Source organism: Labeo rohita, chromosome 9 (genome assembly GCF_022985175.1).
Source record: "Labeo rohita strain BAU-BD-2019 chromosome 9, IGBB_LRoh.1.0, whole genome shotgun sequence".
NCBI classification, from domain to species: domain Eukaryota; kingdom Metazoa; phylum Chordata; class Actinopteri; order Cypriniformes; family Cyprinidae; genus Labeo; species Labeo rohita.
The window spans coordinates 22,210,277-22,238,103 of record NC_066877.1 but is presented as its reverse complement, the minus strand read 5'-3'; the positions used below and the strand labels follow the sequence as shown (position 1 = coordinate 22,238,103).

General features: G+C 38.0%; 2 protein-coding genes across 2 annotated transcripts; both read left to right on the top strand.

The window, feature by feature from the left end:
* The first annotated feature begins 344 nt into the window (after positions 1 to 344).
* On the top strand, positions 345 to 9,845 carry olig2 (oligodendrocyte lineage transcription factor 2). The gene is made up of 4 exons (XM_051119438.1): positions 345 to 435; positions 3,463 to 3,581; positions 7,612 to 7,837; positions 8,200 to 9,845. The coding sequence occupies exon 4, from the start codon at positions 8,236 to 8,238 to the stop codon at positions 9,055 to 9,057; it is 822 nt and encodes a 273-aa protein (XP_050975395.1). The 5' UTR covers positions 345 to 435; positions 3,463 to 3,581; positions 7,612 to 7,837; positions 8,200 to 8,235; the 3' UTR covers positions 9,058 to 9,845.
* A 13,363-nt stretch (positions 9,846 to 23,208) lies between these two features.
* olig1 (oligodendrocyte transcription factor 1) lies at positions 23,209 to 25,490 on the top strand. The gene is made up of 2 exons (XM_051119441.1): positions 23,209 to 23,456; positions 23,837 to 25,490. The coding sequence occupies exon 2, from the start codon at positions 23,838 to 23,840 to the stop codon at positions 24,540 to 24,542; it is 705 nt and encodes a 234-aa protein (XP_050975398.1). The 5' UTR covers positions 23,209 to 23,456; position 23,837; the 3' UTR covers positions 24,543 to 25,490.
* The last annotated feature ends 2,337 nt before the right edge of the window (positions 25,491 to 27,827 follow it).

The window sequence follows — 27,827 nt, the reverse complement described above, 5'->3', positions numbered from 1 at the left end:
ATATGACATATTTGAGCAGCTGTTTTGAACCAAAGAGACCCATCACAGTCTGTCATAACTGCAGTTCTTTCTTTTCTTCTTTCCTCAGCTTCCAGCAGAGCATTGACAGGAAGTGTCACCCATTCTTTGAAGATGTTCGGGCTTTTGGTGAACAATCAGTGTGAGTCTGACGTAGATGGTCCCGACCCTTTTTGCTGTGAACGTTAAGGATGCAGAGGAGGGATGGAGAGATGCATTCCTCCTAAAGAATCCGGCAGAGACAATAGAACAGCGCACAGGCACTTGGGAAACAGAAGGGTGACACAGAGGGCAGCTCTCACCCACAACAACTCTTCTCCTTTGAAAACAAAACCCCAACCTGTTACTGCTTCAGCCTGTCTGTGGGAGGGGATGCTCGTAATAAAGCTGCCAGCCCCCTCGTTAGGCATCACGAGGGTAAGTGCATGTGTATGTGTTTGAGTGAAGGACCAGGGAGCAATAGTACAGGAATGCTCTTTCAAGTGACTTTTGGGAGCGAGAGCTGTGTCACTCTGTTTTTCACATGCATGTCCTTTTTCTGGCCCCTTCCCAGTTTTATCTCTTAGTTTCCTCTAAGGAGTCATCAGACTGATTGGTTTAGGCAAATAGATACTATATAATGTAAAAATATATTCTGTTAAATATATATCAAGTAAGGTAGCTGTTGTTACCAGAAATTCACTGTAAAAATATGTGACCATGGACCACAAAACCAGTCAAGTTTTGGAAACTGAGATTTGAGGTTGAGTTCTTAGCAATGCATATTACAAATCAAAAATTACGTTTTGATATATTTACGGTAGGAAATTTAAAAAATATCTTCATGGAACATGATCTTTACTTAATATCCTTATGATTTTTTGCATAAAATGATCATTTTGATCCATACAATGTATTGTTGTCTATTGCTACATATATATACACCCATGCTACTTATGACTGGTTTTGTGGTCCAGGGTCACATATGATGTTAATGTCTGAGGTATTACAGGATGGCATTTTGATGCCTGTATATATTAGAGCTTATAGCCATATATTTAATCAAGTGATATAATCTTAATATACATCTACAAAACCTTTAACTGTGGAAAAACACATGATGAATCAGAGTTCATCATAGGTGGCTTGTCCATAACATGGCCAGTACCCGTAAACTGTAAAAAATAAGTTGCTGACTTACACTTTTAAGTACAATCAAGGTAGCTGTTTAAGTCATTGCAACTTAAATTACATTAAACTGACGTTTAAAAAATGAGTTGAACCTTGTACAGCTTATAATGCTGAAAACTGGTTAACTAATTTTGATCAAAGTAATGTAAAAACACATATTGTTATAACTTATTGGTCATATATATATATATATATATATATATATATATATATATATATATATAATGTAGTCAACATTTGAAGTGGATCAAAAAAGTTAATCAAAGTTGTCCTAAGACAAGAACTGGTATTGTTTTGGTTTTAGGACAACTTTGATTAAAGGTTTTGATCCACTTCAAATGTGGACTACTGTATATAAATGGTGCACAGGGTCATAAAAAGACAGCACCATCAGGGTAACACATAAACACATATTACACTAAAATAATGTAATAATCAAAAACTGAATAACAGAAAATGTGACAAAACACAATTACAGACTACTGATAACAAAAATAAGAATAAAACTACTTTTAAAAAGTAAAATAATTTGTGATGTATCACAAAGGGACTTCTGGGAATGTCCTTTCCCCATAATTATATGGTAATTGATAGTTTTTACTTGCAAATAAATACATAAATAAATAAATAAAACCCATCAATTTTACAGTAAAACTGCATAAAATGTAATGTTCAATTACAATTAATTACAGTTTTACGCTGTATATGGTAAGATAACCCATAGTTAACAAGCTTTTACTGTAGCATTTTCACAGTTTTTTAGCAATAAATTACAAATTTACAAACTGAAAAGTATTTGTCCCGTTAAAAAACTAAATAATATTTATAATAATTTTACTGTATTAATTTATTTAGTTCATTAGTGTGATAATACTATTATATATTTAGAAGTGAGTATTCATTAGCCGCTATAGAGAAATAAGGAGAATAACAACGTGCAGTAAACGATAAAACTGTTTGCACTTCAAACCAGTGTGCTTATAGTTAAGATAATACATTCAAATAATATAGTAAGACACACCATTTTGCAACATCAAGCAGCAAAACGAGCTGTTTTGTACAGCTAAAAGTAGCTGTAGACCCATTATGTAGACCCATAAAATTTATAATAAATAAGAATGGTCAACTCCAAAAGCACTACTAAATCTATGTAATACTGACTTGATAGTTCAACCATTTTGTCATAATTTACTTATGTTTTTTTTTTTTTTTTCCAACCCTGTATGACTTACTTTTCTATGTGGGAGGAAAAAAATGTTTTTGTTAATGTAATGAAAGTCAGGTGGGTCCAAAAGGACATTAGACCCCACTTTTATTGTATGCATTTGCTTTAAAAAGAATATTGTTTTGTTTTCTGCAGAAGAAATGGAGTGAAAGTGAGTAAATAAGACAATTGTCATATTTTTTGTTCATGCACTATCCATTAAAGTTCAGATTTCATAAGCTACAAAAACTTTTTCTTGATTCATATTGATGCTGTTGTCATTTTTAGAGCGCTTCTCAGCATCCCCCCTCTTTCACTCAAGAGCACATACGCAATCACGCACCCCTCCTTTTTATCTTTCCCTCTTGCAGGATCAGGGGAGCAGGTTGTGGTAACATTTGTAGCATTTGGCTGCAGCAAATCCCACAGCTTTTTCCTGAAAAGAAGCAGCCACCTTAAAAAAGGGGGGCTGTCCTCCAGTGAAGCCCCTGGTCTTTCTCCTGCTCTCAGCCTGCGCTCAGCGGTCTGCGTGCCCCTCACCACCGCTTGCAAATCCCCCTTTATCCGCTGGCAGCCAGATGGGGTGGCAGGAATAATAGGCAGAGCCTGATGAGCACCATTCAATTTGTCCAGCCGTGTAAAGGAGCTTGTAAGCCGTTCCATTTGAGCAGGGTGTAATAGTAGCCAGGGGAGCAGAGGCTATGTTAAGACTTAATTACCTACTAATGGCTGTTGTAGGGACAAAAGACTTGTGTAGACCCCAACAACTTACACTCCTGTAATAGAGGAGAAAGGCTGGGAGAGGAAGGGGTGGGGGGGATGACTGTTTTTGAGATATCGTGCCCAGAAATGTGTGATGTCCATATGTTAAAAATGTCATCAGCACAACCTTCATTCACTACGTGTATGAGGTGTGTGGATGGAAAGAAAGAAAGGAAAGAAGAAATGCTGCATGTACTTTGATTTTCTTTAGAAAGCCATTTGGGCTCAGAAACCTGGGAGAAAAGGTTTTCTTGTTTTTTTGTTTTTTTTTCATTCTTTTTTCTTTTCTTATTCTCTTTCTTTTTCAGTTGGAGGGAAGATTAGCAGGATTAAGACGGGCTCACATATGCTGCTCTTCACTATTGGCATTCAACACAACACAAGCCCAACTGCCACCCAGACGGGGAGGGAAAGAGAAAGACAGAGGGTGAGAGTGAAAGTTTTCCTCTGATATTAAAGCACTGCTACACTGAATCTAAACTGTTTGGAATAACTGTGGAAGAAAATAGGCTGTTTAGTGAGAAAGGGAGAGAGTAAAGAATTTGTTGGATGGTGAGAGGAGGGAATCAGGAGGGATTAAGGTGTAAAACCATTTATGATGGCAAAAATAGCAAGAAAGAGGTGCAAGATATACAGTCCAAAAGTTTTTTTTTAAAACAAAAACAGTTTAAGAATTTTAATCATTGTTAAAAAGTTAGGAAATATTTAATATTGAGCACTCACCAATCCAATTTAAGCAAATTTGTGACACTGACCATGTAAACTTTATGGATAACATGATTGTCAGGTTTTAATTGTAGTGTTCATTCATGAAGGTCACCTGTGAAAGGGGGACAAACCTAATACTAACAAATTATTGCATTTACTTTAATTTTAATTTGACCATCCATTTATGCTGATAATATAATATGTATAATGTATAAATAAAATATTAAATGATTCAACATCACAAATCTAACAAAGCTTTTTTTCTCTTTCTCTCTCTCTCTCTCTCTCTCTCTCTCTTTTTTTCATTTTTTAAAAAATGAGTACATTTATAATGGGAAAAAAAGTACTTTTATAATGCTGCATTTTATTTTATATTACCTTGGCATTACATTTCAGAAAACTTGTTAATGCTGCTTTGTGGGTTTTGTAATACAAGGACTGAGTGATGGCAATTTTTTTTTTAATTAAAAAAAAAAACTTTTTTTTTTCTTTTTTTTATATCATCTTGTGGTCATAGAAACACTGTGATGGGCTTTTGCTTTTGCTACTGAAGCAAATGGGAATGCCAAAATATTTGGTGTAGTTTCCATTCACCTCTATCCACCTTATTTTTCCCATAAGAGTGGGTGCAGCCATTTGTAAATTTTTTGTGTCTGGCTTCTGGTCTCATCCACTTGCAGCTATTTTTAGCTGCACAAAAAGCTTGTTTTGCTGCTTAATATTGCAAACTGGTGTCTTGCCATATTAGTTTAATGTATTATCTTAATTATGAACACACTGGTTTGTAGTGCAAACTGTTTTACCGTTTACTGCACTTTGATATTCTTCTCGTAATTTCCCTATGGTGGATTACGAACTGGACGTCTAACACATTACCAGAAAACAGCTTACTTCTGCATTGAAAAATAAGGTGGATAGAAGTTACCTCAATAACGACTTCTGCTTCTGAATGCCCCGAAAATGTAAAGAGGAAAATAATTAGAAATTATTTTGAAAATAATTGAAAATATGAGCATTTTAATTTTCTATTGAAAATAGAAGCTGGGTTCAGGATAAAAAAGGATAAAAAAATCAGATAAAAAAGAACCTCTGGTTTACAGAAAAGCAAGAAAAATGTGCTGTGATATAACAGAGTAATGTAATCCATGATTATATAGAAAATATAAACACATACAGAAACAAACACGTTTCCAAGTACTGTAATGTACTGTGCTTATATGTTTAGTTTTGGTTTAACTGTGCAGAAAATGCTGAAACTTAACTCCAGCTGGATTCATTAACCTAAGTATGACTGCAGTTACAGCGCTGGCTAATTTAGCTCTAAGGCTTAACAGTTTTTACACATATACACACCTCTGCCCACCTCATTATTGGAATGCACACACAAACACATCATTATCTCATAAAGGTAATGAGAAAAGAAGAGTCTGGCATTGCCAACAGGCGGAAATTAGCACTCAGTCTCCCTCCACACTCATCCACCGGGCTAACATTCATTCACCCTGAGGTGGCAAAAGCTCTCGTATAGAACGTTTCTCTCTCTCTCCCTCTTTCTCAGAGGCAGGCCCTCGTTAAACAAATAGCTTTTAATTAAAGACTGAGTGACATAAAATGTAGCCAGTTCTGTATTTTTGTCATTTCAGTTGATTAAATTTTCTGCGCCTGAACTGTGAAGTTTGAATAGGCTCTAAAATGCTGTCTGGAAACTGGCATTGCTTCATTTTTCTCCACAGTGTTTTAAGCAAATATGTCGAAACTCTGAAAATCTTTTCATCAGTGTACATTTTATGCATATTACATTAATTTCATTACAGTTTCAGGCTCAGCAGTGACAATGGGTCCACATAAACTGGTCCACAAAACTTACAATTAACATTGCTCATTAGGTTTTCACACAGCACTTATGTAATCACTAATGTGGCCAGTGTTTATGCCGTAAGTCAGGTCTGTAAAAAACGAGTGTACATCTCTGCTCAATGTGATCTAAATCAAGAGGTAATGACGTCAGCCATGCATGCTCTTAATTAGCCTTAATTGGCAACATTCTCAGTGGACTACAGTTACCAAAGTTGGGATGAATCGAGGGCAGACCAGCCCCTGTCTTTCTCTCTCTGTAATTGCTCCCAAGACAGTTGTCAGTCAGTGTGTGTGGTGTGGGTGCGTGTGAATTTGTGTGCATTCTTCCCCGGGTGACATTTCAGATAATTATATGCGTGAGGAATAAACTGCAGCGCTGACAATAGGGCTCTTTCTGTCCCCCCGTTTCTAATCCAGACAGTCGCGGCATATATTACCATTTTGGTACACTTAACAAGTGAGATTACCGGAATTCATAATGAAGGAACTGAACTACAACTTCTCTCTGACACCGCCGGTTTAAACCAACTCATTTGCATAAGCGTATTTAACGAGAGTAAACAAGCAAACAGACAGACGGGACTGTCCGCACGGGGAAAACAACCAAACAACAAGAGCTCATAGATGCTTCAATGAAAATATGTTAAAGACCTTGATCTGCTGATGTCTCTCCTAAACTCACTGATGCGTCTGTTAAATCCACACCTGTGGAGTCAGAAGAAAAGACACTTTTCCAGACACTTTTTGATCTATCTATCTATCTATCTATCTATCTATCTATCTATCTATCCAATATACACTCTTTTTTTGCAGTGATGCCATGGAAGAAGCATTTTTGGTTCCCCAAAGAACCTTTGAGTGAACAGTTCCTAAAAGAACCATTTTGAAGAACATTTTAAAAATCTAAAGAACCTTTTTCGACTATAAAGAATCTTTTCTGCATTTGAAAGGTTCAATGGATGTTCAAGGTTCTTCATAGAACCACTGATGCCAATAAAGAACCTTTATTTTTAAGAGTGTACACGCATTCACCACATATCTGCGTTTATGTAGGATAAGTCCAAGTAATTTCCAAAGTATAAGCGAAATGTAAATTACTTATAATTATGATCGCTGTGTGTAACCCGCCTACATGTTTATACCCTCCTCTTCTACCCCAAACAATAACTTCTGTTTGTCCATATTGGCCTAATTGAAATGTTTCAGATCATAACCGTTAAAAACCATTTTACACGCCTCGTTTATTAACGATTTAAATGCGCTTAACGGCTGAAATCAGTCAGCTGTCAGGCGCCCGCATGGGGTCACCGGGTTAAAACAATATGAGTGCATTCAAACCGCAAAATAGTGTCTGCAACTGACCGCGCACAATCCTGCGGGAAATACGCACACGGTCACCAAAGAAAATCTTGCATCGGCATTCATCCATCCGTCAGTCAGTCACACCGCTCCTGTATATATATATATATATATATATATGTAGGATAAGTGTCTTTAACCATTTAGTTATTGAGCTACATTTGGCAAAGCTAATTCATAAGAATCAAGTGAGAAATGTAAAACTAACAGCATAATATAAAAAATAATGAATTTATTATATATATATATATATATATATATATATATATATATATTTGAGTTCGTGCACGTACAGTGCATTTAGAGTTTGGGGAGTTAATTGCAGTAATGTTAAGTTCTTTCTCTTTAAAAAAAAAAAAAAAAAAAATTGTCCACGCATGCATCACCTAACTTAATAACTTAAGTACAGTCTGCACAGTTTGTTCAACCGACTCCCTGTAATCCAAACCCAACGATGTTTTGTGAGGATGCACCATATGCGAAGTGTGTCTAATGCATTTAATGAAGCCTCAGTTTTTTTGCAATGACATCAGGTTTTAGGACCCCCACCCACTGGAGCTCATTGGTTCTTGACGGGCTGTCGGAAAAGCGTTGACATTGTCCCGGTGACTTGCCCCCGGGTGGTGGGGAGGAGGGACCTACTATAAAATACCCCTCGTCACTCTCGGGCGTGCCAAACACAAACAGTGCACGAGTGAACTGGAATAACGAGTGAATTCTGCAAAGCCACACACAAGCACGCGCTTGCACCTGCTACCAGTAAGTTTATTAAGAAATTTATTTAGAAAATGCACATTTTTATTGATTAATTTGTATAAAAGTATAAAATCAGTTTAGTAAAGGCCCACATTATTTAAACTATTAAATAGCCTAATTTTCTCCGTCAGTGAAGTGATTTGTTATGGCTAAGGTTTTGGTAATTTCGCAATTTTTTTTTTGTCATCATTTATTTTTATATTGTGTAACAAACTTTACAGCTTTACTTTTTGTAAGTTTATTGAGTTGAGTTGTCTCTGACATTTTACTTAAAATCTGTTGTATTGCGTTGATCTTACTTTTGTTTTAAATTTCGTATTACGTTTATTTTAAGTTTAGTTTTTAACCATTCCCTTCTTTTAAAGGAATATCACATCTAAGCTGAGAGCGCACTGAACACCATGGACTCCGACACGAGCCGAGTGTCCAGTAGACCTTCTTCTCCTGAAGGCGATGATCTCTTCTTGTCCGCTGTCAAGAAGTCCGTGGGTTTCTCCGGTGCTGTCTCCTCCACGCAGAGCGACTCTCCTCCGGAGTTAAGAGGAGCAGACCTGCGGAGCGTCTCCAGCGCCGACGAGGACGCAATGTCTCTGAAGATGCTCTCCAAAAAGGACCGTAAACTTCTGTCTGAGTCCGAACTGCAGAACATGCGCCTCAAGATCAACAGCCGCGAGAGGAAACGCATGCACGACCTCAACATCGCCATGGACGGGCTCCGGGAGGTCATGCCCTATGCCCACGGGCCATCCGTGCGCAAGCTCTCCAAAATAGCCACCCTGCTGCTCGCACGCAACTACATCCTTATGCTGAGCAACTCGCTGGAGGAGATGAAACGGCTCGTGAGCGAGATATACGGAGGAGGCAGCGGGGCTCATCACGCCGGCTTCCACCCGTCCAGTTGTGGCACCCTTACGCACGCCGCGGGCGCTCCGTTACCGGGTCACCCCGCTGCTGTCTCGCATTCGTCTCACCCGGTGCACCATCCTCTGCTTCCACCGGCAGTCTCCACTGCCGCGTCGCTCTCCGGCCCAGGTCTCTCAGCCGTCAGGCCGCATCACGGACTCCTCAAGGCACCATCAGCCGGCGCCGGCACACTTGGCGCTGGTTTCCAGCACTGGGGTGCGGGGATCCCGTGTCCGTGCAGCATGTGCCAGGTTCCTCCGCCTCACGTGTCCGGTATGAGCACCGTGAGCATGCCACGACTGACCAGTGACTCAAAATGAAGTACTGAACTTTAATAAAAGAACTTTGAAACGGAACCATAGACTTTTATATAAAAGCTGTATTATCGTGTCTATCAGTTTATGGCTGAACAATTTGTTTTTGGGAAGCACAAATAGTTCTGAAGCGAAGAAAATGGATCAAAGCCACTAACATAGAGTTTTCTAACACTTTAGAGGTATTAGGGTTATCCATGTGCATTTCTGTGTATAAAGTTTGTGAAAATGGCATATCTTACTCCTTTTAGCCTTCAAACACGGGACTGCTATTTACAAAATGAAGTTTAATGCGAAACAGATTTATAGCAAACAATTAAATCCGGACAATTCATGCTGCGGTTAAAGAGGGCTAAATGGTTTAATGGGCCATTACTATTAGACGAAATTATACATTGAAAGTCCGGTACTGTGTAAATATGTAGATAGCGTTTGTACAGTTCGAGAGATTTTATATTACCTTCCCCACTTTATGTTTGGGGTCAGAATTCATTTGCCAAGCGCTGTCTGTAACAGGAAAGACGCACCTGTTCATTCCTGCACTATCGTTCTCTCTCTCTCTGTCTTTATCTCTCCCTCTCTCTCCCTTAAGTTTTCTGGCTTTCAGTATTTGTTATTTTTTATCTTTTCTGTCTGCACAAGCTTACCCGTCATGGCCGATGCGAAGAATGATCAACTTTTATTTTTTATAATAAAGTGCAAAATGATATTTATTTACTTATTTTGATGGTATTTTCAAATTAATGTACGGTGAATGTTTGAGTCCTAACTGTAAAATAAATGTTTTAAAATGATGCATTTAGTTGCTTGTTTGTGCTTGATTAATTAATGCAATTAATGCAAACTCACACATACGCTATACATAGTTCTTCCAACATGAAAGGGGCAGAAAGGAAAAACAAAAACAATGACAAAAACAAAAACAAAAACAAAAACAAAACAAACGAAATGAGGTGACCGATTCATGAAAAATAAAACATACGGTCAAAATCATTTTAATATCTATCTATCTATCTATCTATCTATCTATCTATCTATCTATCTATCTAAATAATAATATTAAAAGAAAGTAAAATTACAGCGCCGTTGATTTAAAAAATATAATGGTAGCCTATTCTTGGAAACAAATAATCACTTATTCGTTCGTGAGGAGAACAAACAGAGAGTGCTCAGACCGACACCATTTAGTCTACTTATTGTAAACTGAAACAAAGATGGTCTAAAAAGAGTTTGAATGTTCAGTAACTTGCTCCGAGCTTATAGATAGACTTTAAACCACAGTCTGTTTTTATTTTAGATAACATCGTTTAATATTTATATTGTAATTTATATTTTATATTTTATTTTGTAATTTATGCTAGCAATATTTTAGTAGTAACAACTAACGCTTGAATAATTCTATAAATCATTTTTTAGTTACGATTTTTTTTTTATATCAACCGCATGAAATTATCTGAACAATGATAATATATAATATAAATATTTAATTAAACTAAGCTGCGACTGAATACCAATTTTTTTAATGAACAAAAACAGAGAGAAAGAAATTAATGTATTGCTCATTCTAATCAACGCAGTTAAACGAATTTTTGCTCAACTTTTGCGCACTTAAATACCACTATTGCGTATTGCGTAAAATGACAAAATTGTTGATCCTAACCCGGTGATGTTGAACTGTAGGCTAGTCATTGATTAAGTCTGAGATAAAATATAAATTCCAGTCGATGTCAGATATAGAAAACAAGTTATTTATGATATAATGAACGTGCCAGTGACTTTTCCCGTAATTTGGCAGGTCTAGGTGACATCAAGCTCTGGAACTCGCATTCATTTCTTCACTTGTGTGTCACCTGTGAACACCCTTACCTGTCAGCCAATGATTCTGTTGCTTTGGGCAGCTTTCCAAACGAGACCTTGTACATTTTCTTATTAACTTTTATGAAGCACATCCACTTCATTCTGGAAAAAATGAGATAACCTTCATGTTTTTAAGCTTCAAGGAGGGGATCGTTTATTTAGAATGCAGGAAACGCATTTGAAGTCTTGCACTACACAAAATATGCACCAAAAGAAAAAAAAAAGGAGCTGCGAGATGGAGGGAATAAATAAAGGAGTATTAGGTGGAATACATAACTAAACGCCAGCAGCTGGATGGCAGATTGCTCTTTCTGTTGCAATGTTTTCCAAGGGATTTTTGAGCTGGAACGATATGGAGTGAAGCTGGCTTCTGAATATTCATATTTGCCACTTGTTTATTTGTCTGTCTGTTTTAAAATTCATTATATTATATTATAATTCGTTACATTAATTTTGTACCACAAAGAGGGTCATTTTTTATTTTATATGGATAAACGTTAACTGATTATTATAGAAGATTACAGAAGTTTATTTATTTACTGTTTCATTTACGTTTTTTATTTGCCGATTTATCCTAGATGCATTTCGGGGAGTTTAATATCGCATGCTAAGTGAGTAGTTTAAATTAAACAAAAATGGCTTATCAACAAATCTTTACGGAAGTTTTTTAAAGTTTCAATGAAAAAGTTTCAGTACACATTCACCCAGTAGCAGTAAGTGTAACAGTAATTTCGACCCCAGATTGAGCTCCGTGAAAGCAAACAGACTGCTGATGTCTTGTCTTCCTTCACTAACATCTGCTTGTTAGTAATTTTCAGCCGCCTCGCCCATTTGCTCCGTGTAAAATGCAATTACTCCGAAAGGTAATGAGAATTACACGCTATCACGTTTCCAAATTAATCAGAGCAGCACCTCCCCCGCAGAGACACTGAACACAGTCCACCTTAACGAAGGTCTCCTCTCACTCACTGACTTACTGACACATATTTACAGACACTAATAGGCCTTAACTAACAAATCAAGTAATAGAACTAAAAGTGCCAATTTCAAGTGTACTTTAATTACATTATATAATGCAAATAATCTGTTGCATCATATAATATAATAATGTTTGCTACTGTTAGAAAAAGTAGGTTGTAAATGAAACCTTTTTCAATAGGTAAAGCTAACATTTATCCGAAGTACAGCAGCCTCATGCATAACATTTTCACAGATTGGGTTTAGTGTTTAATATTTATGTGTGTGTGGTGGTTTTAAACTCAGATCTTAAACCATTCTTAAATCCTCTGATTCAGCACAGATGTTGGGCCATTCAGACGCAAACACCGGGCCTTGTTAGCCCAAAGGATTAGAGCGAGAGGATTGAAGAGATGCATCAAAGGTGGTGGAAAAACACAAATAATGTGGAAAAAAGAAGAACCAAAATAAACAAATAAATGAAGTGCATCTGTAGCAGTGTGGGACAATAGAAAGTAACAAGAAAGAGAGATGGGGGGAGAGAAGTAAAGTTATCCACTCTGTCACCTTCAATCCTAAAATGTGTTTTTTGGCCTCTCAGTTTCATTGATCCGTCATCGTTATAGTGAGTGTCAGTCATTTATCACATAATCATTCCAAGAAGTGCATTTTAGAGGAGGAGCAGACGGATGATTTGGGGAACCCATACAGTGGCCATATGAGACCACACCTCCCCTGGGATGAGTGTTTATCTCACCCTCCATCATCTGTTCAGCCTTATGTAACACACCCCATGGAGTCAAGAACATCTCTATGTAAAATACATTGTATTATTCTAGATTTTAGTTTGTTGGATTCATTAAGTGTCTTGTGAGGATTTCATTAATAATCAATCATGCAAAGGAAAGTGAGTAAAAAAATAAATAAATTGAGTGGAAAAAGCTGATACATTCTTCTGCATAAATATTTCTCAGTTAATTTGTGGTTTATCTTCCAATTTATTATTATTACATTTTCTTTCTTTCCTTTCTTTCCTTTTCTTTTTTTTTTTTTTTTTTTTTTTTTTGTTGATGGAACAAGATAGAAAAGAAAAAAAATGCAAATTATTTATCAGACCTGCAATTGTTATGCTAAGGAACTATTTCTAACTTCTTTCTTTTTGGTGAAAATAAATAAATAAATACAATTTTTGACTTGGGAAAAAAAACAATTAATTTAGCTGTTACCACATCTTTTTTTTTTTTTTTTTTTTTTTTTTTTGTATTTTGCAGTGCCTGTATGTGAAATACAAAAAGAATGTAAACATTAGTATCACACTGATATGACATCATAACTCAACACATTTACCTAATAGACTGAACCCATACCGCTCGTAACAAAACAAAAACCCCAAACAAAAAAAACAAAACAACCTAAACTAAACTAAAAACTAAAAACTAAAAATAGCTGAACCAAAACAACAAACAAACAAATCCAAACCAACACAAAATCAAAACAAAAACATAAAACCAAACAAAACAAAAGCTAAACTCAATTAAAAAAATTAGAGTGTGGCAAACAAAAATATCAAACAAAACAAAAACAAAAACTATACTAAACTAACAATTAGAGTGTGGCAAACAGAAATATTAAAAAAAACAAAAAAACAAACAAAACAAAACAAAAAAAACTAAGCTAAACTAAAAACACACACACACAAACAAAAACAAAGCAAAACTAAGCAAAAAAAACTAAACTAAAAGTTTAGAGTGTGGCAAACAAAAGTATCAAAAAACCAAACCAAACAACAACAACAAAAAACATAAAACAAAACAAAACAAAAGTAAAGTAAAATAAAGTAAAGTAAAAATTTATTCATATATATATATATAGAGAGAGAGAGAGAGAGAGAGAGAGAGAGGCAAACCAACCAACCAAACAAAAAACAAACCTAAACTAAACTAAACTAAATTAAGCAAAACAAAAAAATTAGTGTACCAACAAAAATATAAAAAAAACCAACGCAAAATAAAAACCAAACCTAAACTAAACAAAAAACTAAAAAACCCCAAAACAAACAAACAAAAAAAATAAAAAATAAACAAACAAAAACTTTGTTTAAACAAACAAACAAACAAACAAAAAACTAAACTAAACTAAACTTTAAAAAAATATAAAAAATAGACATTTCAAACAAACATTTCAAAAAACCAAACTAAACTAAACCAAACAAAACAACAACAACAACAACAAAAAACCTAAGCTAAACTAAAAATTAGTTTGGCAAACGAAAATATAAAAAAGCCAAAGCAAAGTAAAAACCAAACCTATACTACACTAAACTAAACTAAAAAATAATAATAATAAAAAAATAAATATTAGAGTGCGGCAAACAAAAAGAAAAAAAAAAAACACACACAACAAAAACAAAACAAAAAGAAACAATTCAGAAAAAAGAAACATCAATTTTTCAAACTGTCTCTGTTATAACTAGTGCTATTGGGCCTTTGGGAGTAAGAGTGAGCGAGACAGCATGTATGCATGTCTGTGTGCTTGTTTGCAGGGGGTGCTGTGCACACCTACAAGTCTATGATTTTAAAGCCAGTGCACTCTCATACATGGTGGATCAATGTGTTTACTGAAAGAGTCAATGTGTTTACTGAAAGAGACTAAGACAGATGGAGCAGAGAAACCAAGAGAAAGAAAAGAGAGTCAAAGGAGTGTAAGATAGACAGAAAGATGTGCATTAGGAATGTTTGAGCGGTTAAAGAAAGAAGGGATAATCCTGTAAGGGGCTGAACTCTTGGATATTCATGACTGGCCGAGTGTGGATGCGCTGTGAAAAGAGGACAGGGCCAGGACAACTTAACATCAAAGAGCACCATGGGAGCTCCGCAGGCCAATGAGGGTTGTTGCTGCTGGACCTTTTGTTTGTGGCTTTGTTGCTGTCCAGCTGAACCTTTTCAGAGAAATGATCTTATGAGCAGTGTCCTTTCAAAAAAACTCTCTGTGTGTGTGTGTGTGTGTATGTGTGTACCCGATAAACTCTAAACGACTTTGTCCTGCAATCTGATCCTGTTCTGGCATATGTCTCTCTGCTTCAATCCACTGGGAACACACTCTCATTCCCTGTCCTTCTACAGCACAAAATTATATTAGCAAATTTAAGGAGTGAGCAAGCAACTTTCTCTGCCCACTTCTGTTGTCACACACACGCTTTCACATTCATGCTCTGTATTGCTGCATTTAGATAGTGTGTGTGTTGTGTGTGCATGTGTCAGGGTGGTTGATGGATGGTTGGGTGATAGAGGTGTTCCGCTCTCAGTTTGCATGGGTCGCCTGACTCTTCTTTTCTCTCATTTATCTTCACTCATTTTCAGCCGCCTTGACAAGTGTCTGAGAATCCATCCTTCATCAGCCCTGTGCTGCCTGAATGGAGGGCAGACCGGCACTATAGTTAACATTCAACACCGGAAAGCTAAATTAGCTCATTTACTCTGTACGCATGCTATTATCAAACAATGGAGCATCTCAAAGACTTGTTGCCTTCATCATGAGTTTAGGACATCTTTGGCTGCTTAATTTTTTGTTCCTGTAACCTTTGTACCACTAGTGACTTTCTGCCCTTTAGCCTGTGATCTTGACTGTGGGCGTGTGTGTTTCGGTTTCTGACTTTTTTTTGTGCATGTGTGTGTCTGGCTTGTTCCTTTTCGTGTTGTCTTGTTGCCTGTTCAGCTAGTCAGTGAGTTGTTCCTTGTCTTTTCCTCAAACTTAATGTGCTGTCAGCTCATCTATCATAGACCATCAGCCTTCACTTTTCCTTCTGGATGGGAAGTTCACTCTTTTTTAAAGCAAATGAGCCCATCTTGGTGATCACTAGCTATCGACTTGAATGAAAAAAAAGACTGAAATCTCAATAACTGTTTATAATGCTTAATTTCAATAACTTAATGAAATCCCTACTAAAGTCCGACATTTTTAACATTTTAATTTCTAGTTTTTTAGTCAAACTGCTGGACAATTCATAATGGAAAGTGAGCAAGAACTACACTGAACATGCATTATAAATTATGCAGCATAAATACATTTTCTGTCTCAATACTTTCATCATTTAGATACCAGTTGATTACTTTTTGTTTGATTGTTTTTTTTTTACCATATAGGGAACAATAAATTCATGTAACCTATATACACTGTAAAAACTTTTTTTTTTTTTTTAAGCAAATGTGTTCACTTGGCAGCCATCTTGGTAGTGGCCCAGGCTAACTATTGACTTCATTTAATTGAAAAAAACATCAAATTATCAAAATTGTTTATTATAATGCTCAAATTGCACCACTAAAATCTGACAAAAGCTGTATACTTTTTATTTTAAATCATCACTTTTTATTTTTTATTTAAAAGAATGGCCTGGTTCACTAGACGAAGATCTCATTTTCCAGAATGAATTGCTTGTATTTAATCCAATTAAATCCATAAATTTCTACTTTCTTTGGCGTGTAGCCCAAGGCTGAAACCATGTCTTCAACACTGCAGGGGACCAAACCAATTTTTGGGTTTATGCTGGTCCTTGACCAGCAACATGACCAGCTAAGGACTAGCATAAACCATCTAAGGACCAGCATAAACCAACTAAGGACCAGCTTAAACCAGCATCAAAACCTACCCTAACCAGCATCCCAGCATCAAAACCTACCTACCAGCATATGCTGTTTTTTTCAACCGGGATAACTATAAAGCTAGTTATATTAGCATTCACACCAACGGACAATATTGTCTGTTTATACTAAGCACACGTTCATCTGCCGCTTTAAGTTCTCAACCTTGTTATAGCAGTATTGATTCTGATCAAAATACCCTAGAGATATTTTTTTATAGCTTCTTAAAATTGCCACTTTTAGGGTATAAGCCAAAACACATTATTTTTGTAAAGGCAAATGAGCTGGTGCTCCTGGGGAAGAGGGCAGAGCTTCAAGAGCTCATGCTTCAGTGCTGGTCTTTGCAAATAAACATTCCACTATCAGTACAAGCCTATTATTATCTTTACAGAAAACACACTCAGTTTAAAAGTCAGTAATCAATTTTCACAGTCGATTGTACTGTGCATAATAAATACGCGTTTATGAATTACACAGACGAGGAGCACTGTGCAATAAAAATAACGGCCATCACATACTTTTACACACTTCTTAAGCTCTGCTTGTGAATATGAGCTCAACAAATCAAGCGGTCGACTTTACATTGTTTTCATATGCAATTTTTAACCACCACATTCCTGTTTACAATCATTCTGGTATCATGTGAAGGCAGCATCAGTGAAAACAAGCAGAGGCAGTGGTAGCTTTAGCAACATTATCCTTACAGAGTGCCAAGAAGTGCTTTCAGAAAGGCAATTTGGAAAACAAACGCATGTCTTACTTTGTGTGGAGCCGACATTTGCGCACAAAGCATTGGTATTGATCCCTAAACATACAGGGAACTCTACCGATTTTTTATGGGACATTTCCTTCAATAATGACATAACCACAGTGTCCTCAGTGGCTCACATGGAGGGAGTCTATGGAAACTTCTGTGTTTGTTGGTGCATCAGAAAACACAACACTTGCTAATAGGGCAGAGATTGTCACAGATGGGCAGGACTTTTCCCCTACAATGATGTGTTTGTAGGGAGAATCAGAAATTGCTTGTTCTGAAAGACTGTTTATGATTTATTTGGATAAAAAAAAATTAGTGGGTGGATTTTTACCATTATAGGCTGGCTGTTTTCACACACTACAGCCACAGAAGTGTGTTCAAACACCTTATAAAAGTGATCTTTACATAATAGGTCACTGTCTGTCTGTCTGTCTCAATCATTTTGATGAGTGCTGTTAGACCTCTGAAGTATACTATCTGAACAAGCAGAAAATCATCTGTCAACACTCATCAAAATGTTCTGTCTATCTATCTAATATACATCTGTCTGTCTGTCTAATTTTTTTTTTTCAGTGATGCCATAGAAGAACCATTTTTGGTTCCCCAAAGAACCTTTCAGTGAACATTTCTTAAAAGAACCATTTTGAAGAACATTTTAAAAATCTAAAAAACCTTTTTCAGCTATAAAGAACCTTTTCTGCATTTGAAAGGTTCCATGGATGTTCAAGGTTCTTCATGGAACCTTCAATGCCAATAAAGAACCTTTATTTTTAATAGTGAAGAATATCAGATTGGCCATATATGATTGTTGTGAGGGGCTTCTCAAAGTCTTTGGTGTTATGACACGGGCACTGTGGCCAATTCAATTTAAATAAATACCCATGAACTGAAAGGGAGCCAAATTTTAATTCTCAATTTTGCACAATACACAAAAATTAATACTACCTGAATCAGTGTATAAATCAGAAGCCTTGCAATGTTGTGGATAAGAGATACAAAAGTGTTCGTAGAAAGCAAAAAGACTCTGGGCGGGAATTGTCCTAGAAATAGTCATTTCACTCCCACAATTTACATGTCAAAATCAATAAAGAAATGAATGATGAAGCGAGCTGACAAAACTCAACGGTCTTTGCATTTATTCATAAATCAGTGCTTTAAAGAGATCAACAAAAAGGTGGAGAAAAGTTTAAAGAGCATGAAATGGAATTCTGCCTCACAAAAGCTTTACATTTTTTTTTGCATGAAGCCTTTTGGCACGGCATTCTGCAATGCATATGTTCAATGTGACGTGTCAAAGTGAGTGCTCTTATTAGTGAAATGTGACACACACGGCAGCTGGCACTGAGTAGCCCGTGACAGCTATAATCAGTGTGTCCTCAGCAGGATCGCTTCGGAGCGTGTGTTTAAAGAACGATCTCCAGCACTCTCTGGACGTCAGCGACTGTGTATGATTTTGAATCTGTTGTGTCAACTGTTCTTCGGACGACTTGACAAAAGGCCCATGGGGTGACTCTTCGCCTCGTCTCATCCATCTGAGAAGCCAACCGTTCTGTCCAGGCCAACCTTTCCCAGAGCATGCTGGGAGTCACAATACCCAGCCTTCAGCTCATTGGTTCCGCCCTATTAACAGCTTGTAATCTTCTCATATCCATGGCCGCCGGCCCAGAGCAACACGTCAAGCAGGGTTCGCAGCGCTCTGAAGCTCCAGACAGCTCACCTCCCCCACGTCAACTTTTTTGCAGCATCTCCACCAGATATGCATTCGTAAAAAGTGAACGCGAATCGTCTGACGGAGTTTGAGGCCCTCCAGTCTCGCCCTCCACACCTGCTTCCCTCCAGGGGAGAGAAAGAGAGAATAAAGTTGTGACATCTGTTAATTTCTCATTAGAACTTTTCTTTATGCAGGTTTGTTGGTGTGCGAGACAGCTCCGCAGTACGTGCAGTACGGGCACAAGCTGGCGAAGGGCTGGCCAGCCGGCGGTTGAAATATCACGCTCGGCATTTAGCAGACGTTTCTCGGCGTCCATGGTCTGGTAATGAATATGGAAGCAGACCTTCTCCGTTTCAATGTTACTGATTTTTTGCATCAGCTTGTGTTGTGACCTTCCACATCATGAAAAACAGTTAGCAGTGCAAGCTGTCAAAGTTAGCACAGGTAGTCCAACTTCTTTATGCCCAATGTTTCCTTGTTGTTTGTGGTTTTGCTTCTGGGTAATTAAGCTCAGGTGTCTGTCAGAGAGGCATTGTATTTCCACTGGTGCACAGATTTTGTCTTTGTCACGTTTTGTCTTTGTGCTGCCGTATTCTTGTTGTCCTTCACATAAACTCAAGGAATAAGGAAATGGATTGAGGAATTTGTTGCAAAATGGGTGGTCAATAATATTCCTTTTGTAAGACAGTAACTTTTTTTTAATGACAGAAAGGCCTAAGGATCGATCATTTATTTACCCTCACATTGTTCCAAATGGGTGTGATTTTCTGAGAAACACAAAAGCAGCTGTTTTCCAGAATGTCCTGGCATCTCTTTTTCATACAATGAAAGTGACTGGGGCTGAAGCCAGTATTACCTATTTGACATATTCCTCAGGTTATCTGCATGTTTAAGAGAATAAATTTTACAACATTTTAAGCAAAATGCAAACAATTACATTTTTTTTTTTAAAGATTCATGTAGTGAAGGTTTTAACACTACATCAATTGCTTTGATATTAAAGAGTTACTGCATCCCAAAATACATTTTTTTGTCATTAATCAATTACCCCTATGTTGCTCCAAATGCGTAAAAGCTTAGCTCTTCTTGGGAACACAAATTCAGCTATTTTTATGCATTCTGACAGCTCTCTGACTTCAAATCAAAGTGTAAATAAACATAGAAAACATATCTGCATGGCGCAGCAGACACAAAACAGCATATGCTGTTTGCGTTCAGTAGATACTCTCCAAAATGGCACTAAGGTGATGCGGAGGAGACGAATTGTTGAATAAAGTCGTTATTCAAGTCGTTTTCTTTGCGTACAAAAAATATTCTCATAGCTTCATAAAATTGCGGTTGAACCCCTGATGTCACATGGATTATTTCACCGATCTCCATGCTAAGTTTCTGGATGTTGAACGTGTTAGTTACATTGCTGTCTATAGGAGGGCCAGAGAGCTGTCAGAATGCATCACAAATATCTTAATTTGTGATCCGAAGACGAACAAAGCTTTTACGGGTTTAGAACGACATTAGGGTAAGTGGTTAATGACAAAATTTTCATTTGGGGGTGGAGTAACCCTTTAATGGAGATTAGGGCTATATATATTTAACAGCAGTTATAAATCAATATAAAAAACATTAATTAATAGAAATAAAAAAGTAAAACATTTTATTGCCATACACTTTACACACTAAATTATTGTTGATTTTCATGTACAACCACATTTAAGACTTTTTTATACTATGCAAAATCTTTTTATTTTTATTTTTATGGCCTTAAATTTTTAAACACCTTTTACATTTTGTTATGGATCCATGGGCACTCAGTAATTTTGATTCATCCCTCAGTGAACAGAAAATATGTTTGTAGTTTACAGCAATCCACACATATTAATATAATTGTAATAATAATAATATAATATAAACATAATAATATTTCATGAGGGCATTTGAAACACTTTTTTTTTATAATAAGATTGCATTAAAGGATTAGTTCACTTCCAGAATAAAAAAAGGAAAGGAAAGGACATGACGTGTGGCCAAGTATGGTGACCCATACTTGGAATTTGTGCTCTGCATTTAACCCATCCAAGTGTACACACACAGTAGTGAGAAGTGATCAAACATGCACACACACACACCCAGAGCAGTGGGCAGCCATATTGCTATTGCTGCAGCACCCAGGGAGCAGTTGGGGGATCAGATTCACGGCTGCCCCCAAAGTTTCTACTGGGAGTGGGGATCCTTTCCTTTCCTTTCCTTTCCTTTCCTTTCCTTTCCTTTCCTTTCCTTTCCTTTCCTTTCCTTTCCTTTCCTTAACTGCAGTTTCAGTGCAACCTCAAAGGGCTCTACACAATCCTAGCTGAGGAATAAGTGTCTCATCTAGCGAAACGATCTGCCATTTTCTAAGAAAAAACAAACAAAACAATTCTATACTTTTTAACAACAAATGCTCGTGTTGCATTAGCTCTACAATGTGTATGTACGATTTGATGCATTACATAATCACGTTGAAAATATTATGCAGGGTTAGCTCTTCATCTGTGTATTCAAGTTCAAGAAGGTAGGGTAGGGTGAAAAACTCTTATTTTTTCTTCCAATTTCAAAATCGTTCAACATTTAATTTTTTTGTAAGGGGCTTTTAACTTTCTTTGCATGTTTGCATTGTAAACACTGGGTCGGTACTTCTGCCTACGCCACGTCCAAGTATACAAATTTTTATTTTTTGAAATTGACCTATTGTTTTGAACACCCTTGTTCCTGGGCTGGGATCGTGTAGAGCCCTTTGAAGCTGCATTGAATCTACAGTTTGGACGTTCAACTCGTTTGGTCCCATGAAAGTCCACTATATGGAGAAAAATCCTGAAATGTTTTCCTCAAAAACCTTAATTTCTTTTCTACTGAAGAAAGAAAGACATGGACATCTTGGATGGGATGGGGGTGAGTAAATTATCAAAAAAAAATTATTCTGGAAGTTATCGTGCATGTGTGTGTTAGCATGTGTGTCTCAGAGATGGGAACCCCAGCGGTGCCAAGCGAACACCACCTCAGCCAGGCGTTTTACTGGTAACCACAGGAAACAGGCTTGGTGTGAATGAGCTGATTGAGCCCCCAGGTGCAGCTCCAGAGACCCAGCCCAAGCTCGCCGGCTTGGCCCAGACGGAGCACACTCTGACCCCCACAAAGACAGCCCTCATCTCCCCCCTCTGCCTGGCTCCACCGGTCCCTGACCCGATCCAGCCTCGCCATGAAACCCACGGAGGCAATGGGTGCTGGGGGCAGGGGGTACGGATGTGAGCCCCCCGGCACCGCGCCACCCCATTCAGCCCCCCACAAGCTGGAAGGAAGGACGGAGAGAGCGGGAGGGGGGCGGTGTTGCGGGTGGACACCAGGTTCTTTCTTTCCCTCTCTTTTTCATCTCTTCTCTCTGTCTCTGTGTCAGAGCAGGTGTCCCTTTCGGCCCTCTCTTCTCGCCCTCCCTCCTTTCTGTCGCCGTTTCTTTTCACACACACGTTCACAAACGTACAGCTGACGAACATCCCAGCTCTAATCCATCACAGGCTGTCTTTTATAGGTCAGCTAGAGGCACACACACTTCCACGCACCCCAACACACTGGCAGGTTGTGTTCTGTTGCCCTGCAGGTGCCTGGCGTTGCCATTGCTCTTTAAATTCTCTTTCCTGTCTGAGCCTACGAGTATGTGCGCATGGATGCCATGATACCATTCACCGGGACCGGGTGCCGCCACCTTCTTACCCTCCTCTCACCCCTGCCAGACGAACAGGAGATTCTATGTTCTCACCTCCTGCTCTCAACGTGAACAACATGCTTTCTGTTTACGTCTCTTCCTTCCTCTCACGTTTCCAGGGAGGCTAAATGAAAGTGTGTCAATAGTTTGGGAAAAGAGATAATTACACCGTTTGTATGTTTTGCAATCAGTCCTACCCTGGGTATGTCCGGTGCGCCACCTGTGACGAGAATCATTAGGCCTTCTGTTTGTTCATTTGCCTTCTCATTCAATATATCCCACGCATGCAAGAAAGTATCACAGTATTGCATTGATATAAGCAGAAATAAAGACATTTTCAATCCCATTCATTAAACGTGCGCCATGTGCTCATGATCAGGGTTTTCAACCATTGGAAATGATGATCAAATCATTAGCATGGAGGGCAGATGAGGGGGCGTCAGGAGCAGAAAAAGAGAGAGAGAGTGAAAGAGTAACTCATTAGCTCATTACAGCAGTACTTCTCTCATATTCTTCGAATGGTTAGGGAGTGAGTGTGTTAGTTAGCCACAGTTTAAAGATCTCCATGAAGGACAACTACGTGGACAAAAGAGCAAACAACCTCTAATTGAGCATTTAACATTTAACCATTACTGTTTTAAGGAAGATTAACTCATGACTAGGTGAAAATGGACTTAAAGAAGTGAACTGCTTTATTGTTGCTCAAAGAATCCCTGGAAGAAGTTCTGGAGTGTGTGGACCAAGAGCTTGAAGGTAAAGTATTTGAGCTTTTAAGGAGATCACCCAAAAATGAAAATGGTGCCATATTTACTCAGTCTTGTGTTGTTCCAGTGATGTTCTGTTCATGTTGTTCTTTCTTCTGTGAAATACAAAGGATGATATTTTGAAGGTGTTTCCATGCAGTTAAAGTCAGATGGGTCTAAAGTTGTTTTGGACCCCACTTGAGTTTGATTGTAAGGACATTTCCCAAAATACATCCCATAGAAGAAAGTCAAACTTCATATGGAAACATTTGGAATGACGTGATTGTGAATAAATAATGAAGAATCATTTCAACACATTCTGTAAATTCCTGCAATCTTTTCTATTTGATTCAATTGTCTTACATGTGTTGTTTTAATACTGTCTTTCAGAATGCAGGCTGTGCCTGGTTTTAGGTGCAGAGAGCAGGGTGAGAGCTCTTTGCAGCAACTCATGCCAAGAATGGTACGGGTAACGGGAGCAGGAGGTCCAGGCTCAAACGCTGGGGCTATTCAGGGGCCTCTCAGATCTTCGAAACCCCCTCGTGAGCTTAGTGTGGAGGAGCAACAGGAGCTACGGAGAAAGATCAACAGCCGTGAGAGAAAGAGAATGCAGGACCTCAACGTGGCCATGGATGCTTTACGGGAGGTCATGGTGCCCTACTCTTCTCCCACCGGTGTAGGTGGAGCACTGCAGCACCCTTACCTCCCTCCTGGAGCCCCTCCGACTGGACGGCGCCTGTCTAAGATCTCCACACTGGTGCTGGCCCGTAACTACATCCTGCTTCTAGGCTCCTCCTTGCAGGAGATGAGGCGTCTGCTGGGCGAGGTCAGCATCGGGATGGGCGTTAGCGGGACTGTACCGTGTCTGCTGCTGACAGGGGGGTGGCCGTTTCTTACCGGGCCAGGACAGCTTCTGCTTTCCCCTCCTGAGCAGCAAATGGGTGCAGCAAAGTGCTCTCTTCTGTCTCAGGGGAGCCTGGAGGAGCCCTTGGCATGGGGGCCAGGCAGCATGTCGGAGAGCACGGTGTGCCAGTGTGGGGTGTGTCGGACCCCACGGGTGGTGCATGTTAATCCCGCCACACGTTTCCCAAAATGATTCCCACAGGAGTTGTAGAAAGTTTAAAAAAATTACAATTCAACAAGCAGTTTTTAAATCTGTGTGAAGGGTGTCTGAGTGAATTTTTGGTAGCACTTTACAGGTTTAATTTGTTAACCTTAGGAATAGTTCACCCAAAAACTAAAATTCAGTCATCTTTTTCTCACTATCATGACGTTTACAAACCTGCTTTCTTTGGTGGAGCACAAATAAATACATTTTTATGTTCAACAGAAGAACGAAAGTCACATGATTTTAAAAAATGAAGTACAATCAAATCAAAAATTATTCAGACACAAGATATAATTTTTGATATTTTTTTTACTAGTTGGTGCAGGGCACTATCATTCTTTTATGTAAGTGAGGATAGCAAAAAAGTATGACATATACCCCAAAATTCTTCATACAGTGGACTACCGGTAAAATTGATAAAAAAAAACAATTTGGGACCAAAAATTTGATTTGACACCTTGACCTGACCATGTTTTGTTACATACCTTTATATCAAAGTTATATGACATTATCAAGATGAATTTGGCATAGTTTAACTCTTAGGTTCTTATCATATTTTAATACCATTTCTAAACAAACTGTGAAATTTTGAAGGTGTCTGAATAAATTTAGGTTCGACTGTAATTAATTTGTGATTATCAAGATGAATTTGTTCTAACACAGTTTAACACTTGAGTTCTTGTCATATTTTTATTACCATTTTCTATAGCGAATAAACTGTGATTATTTGAGAAATGTTGAAGGTGTTTTTTTTTTATTTGACTGTATAATAAACGAATGCTGAGCACAACTTTTACAGCATTCATTAAATTTTGGTTAATGTTCATTTCCACGTTTGTACATTTGTACATTTGTAACATTTCAAGTGGTATAAACTTGAATGTGCAAATATGCATTAGCTAACTGAATTTTTAAAATTGTTTTTCTCTCCTTTTGTCTTTCCTAGGAATTAAACTTGTTGTACCGAAAGAGTGTGTGTGCGTCTGTTGTTTGAAACTAGTGCAAAAGTTCATCTCTCAGCACATTTCCTGTTTTTTCATCTCATTCTCTGTCATAGTAAGCGTATGCATGTGTGTGTGTGTGCTCGGCTGCATCCGAACGGATTGAAATAATTAATTGTGCACCCCTTTTGCAGCACAAGGACGGAGCCTTTCTTTCACCCCAGCCTTCCCTGAACCCAACCCATTCAACTCCCCAAACAAACCCCACATCAAACCCGGCAGCCCCATAATAATTAGCCCACACTCTTTCTCCAGCCTCACCATCTTTAATCCACTCCCTCGTTCTCTGCTTGTCGGGGTAAATGCGTTTACACGGGCCGGTGTGGCGCCATTCATTACTCTCTGTGAACAGCATATTCAAACGCCCGGAAAATGTGTTTCCACCAAAGGAGTTCACTTACCTAAATTACAAACAACACCCTCTCCAGCACCCAAACTCTGACATCCACCCCTCCGAAGACTGGGCGGTTGAAAAAAAAGAAGCAATTCTTTCAATCTCAGGGCATGGTGAAAGCCGTGAAAGGAGGGAAAAGCAATTCCATCTTGTGGATAGGGGTGCGTGAATGAGAATGCAGATTATAATCATAAGAATAATGATAAAATACGAGGAATAATCAGCCCCACTGCAAAAGGGGATTAGTCCGGCCAGGCGCGTGAAAGAGGGCGAGAGGCTGAATGGAAGGAGTCTGTTGCCCATCGCCTGGGACAAAAGGAGAGGTAGATGCCATTAAGTGAGATTAGGGTTAATAGGCCTTGATTTTCTTACAAGGAGGTAAAAAAAGAAAAAGAAGTACAGAGGGGGGAGAGGTGGGACAGAGAAGTAGGAAAGATCAAAGTAAGACGCCCCGACTTAAAACCCTTCTCTTTGCGAGGACGCACACACACACACTTTAACTTGCCACCTCTTACATTTACATATAGCTGCCTTATGTCCACTGACAACTTGAAGAGATTACCTCACTAATTTTACCTCACTTCAGTGCTTTTCTTAAAGCCATCTTCTCCTGTCGCTCTCTCCTGAGGTGATAACTTTCTCTCTGATGATGGTGGGCGTATTGTGAGAAGGATGTAGGGGTCTGCTCTCTCTTTGTGCTCATTCTTCAACTCATCAGTGCAGCTAAATCCAGCCAAAACAAAATGAGACAAAAGAAGAGAAAGTAGAACGGGGTGTCCTATTGTTCTCCACTAAATGCCAGTGTGTCCTGGTATACTTCACTGATATATGGCCTGACCAACCACTGTGTGTGCTGGAGAGAGAGAAACTGACCTCTGTACTGTGAATGCACAAATTCTCAGGCAAATCGATCTGTTTCATTACTATTTCACGAGACGAAATGTTGGTAAAACCAATCAAGTACGTATAAGAATGTATGCTGCACATTTTAAATACATTTTACTGCTACTGCCAATATTTACCTGTTTGATAAGTAAAATCTACTTACTATTGAAAGTAAAATCTTCTTACCTAAGTTAAGTAAATTTAACAGAGAAAATAAGTTAGAGTATTTTTTTCTTAGTCTAAGCTTATTAGTGACTCTAGACCACAAAACCAGCCATAAAGGTCCATTTTTGTGGGTTAGGACAATTTTTGGCCGAGATACAACTAATTGAAAACCTGGAATCTGAAGGTGCAAAAAAATCTAAATATTGAGAAAATCGCCTTTAAAATTGTCCAAATGAAGGTCTTAGCAATGCATATTACTAACAATAAATTACATTTTGATCCTAATGATTTTTGGCAAAAAAGAAAAATCGATAATTTTGACCCATACTGGCTATTGCTACAAATATACCTGTGCTACTTACAACTGGTTTTGTGGTCCAGGGTCACATTTGACGCTACTTTAATTTTACTTAATATAGCACTGAATTAAACCATGCTTTTACTCAGAAACATCTAGGCAAATTATACAATAGAAATCATATAGACACTATATCTACATAATTACCAATGTGGCACGCATGCGAATAAAGAAACTTCAATACTTGGTACTTGGATCGTTTTAGAGTATAAATGTGGCATTTTGAGTATAATAAACTCCAGATGTAACAAAATCACAAGTTACTAAACCTAACAACAAAAGCAATCAGAAAACAGTGTAAATATGGCTGGAAAATAGCAAAAAAAAAAAAAAAAAAAAAAAAAAAAAAAAAAAAAAAACCTATTAATTATTCATTAATTATTCCCCAGTGCATGATGGGAACACTGGTAGACACTGGTTAGAAAAGATGCATAGTTCTTACTTAATTTTATTCAACGCTTTAATTTGCA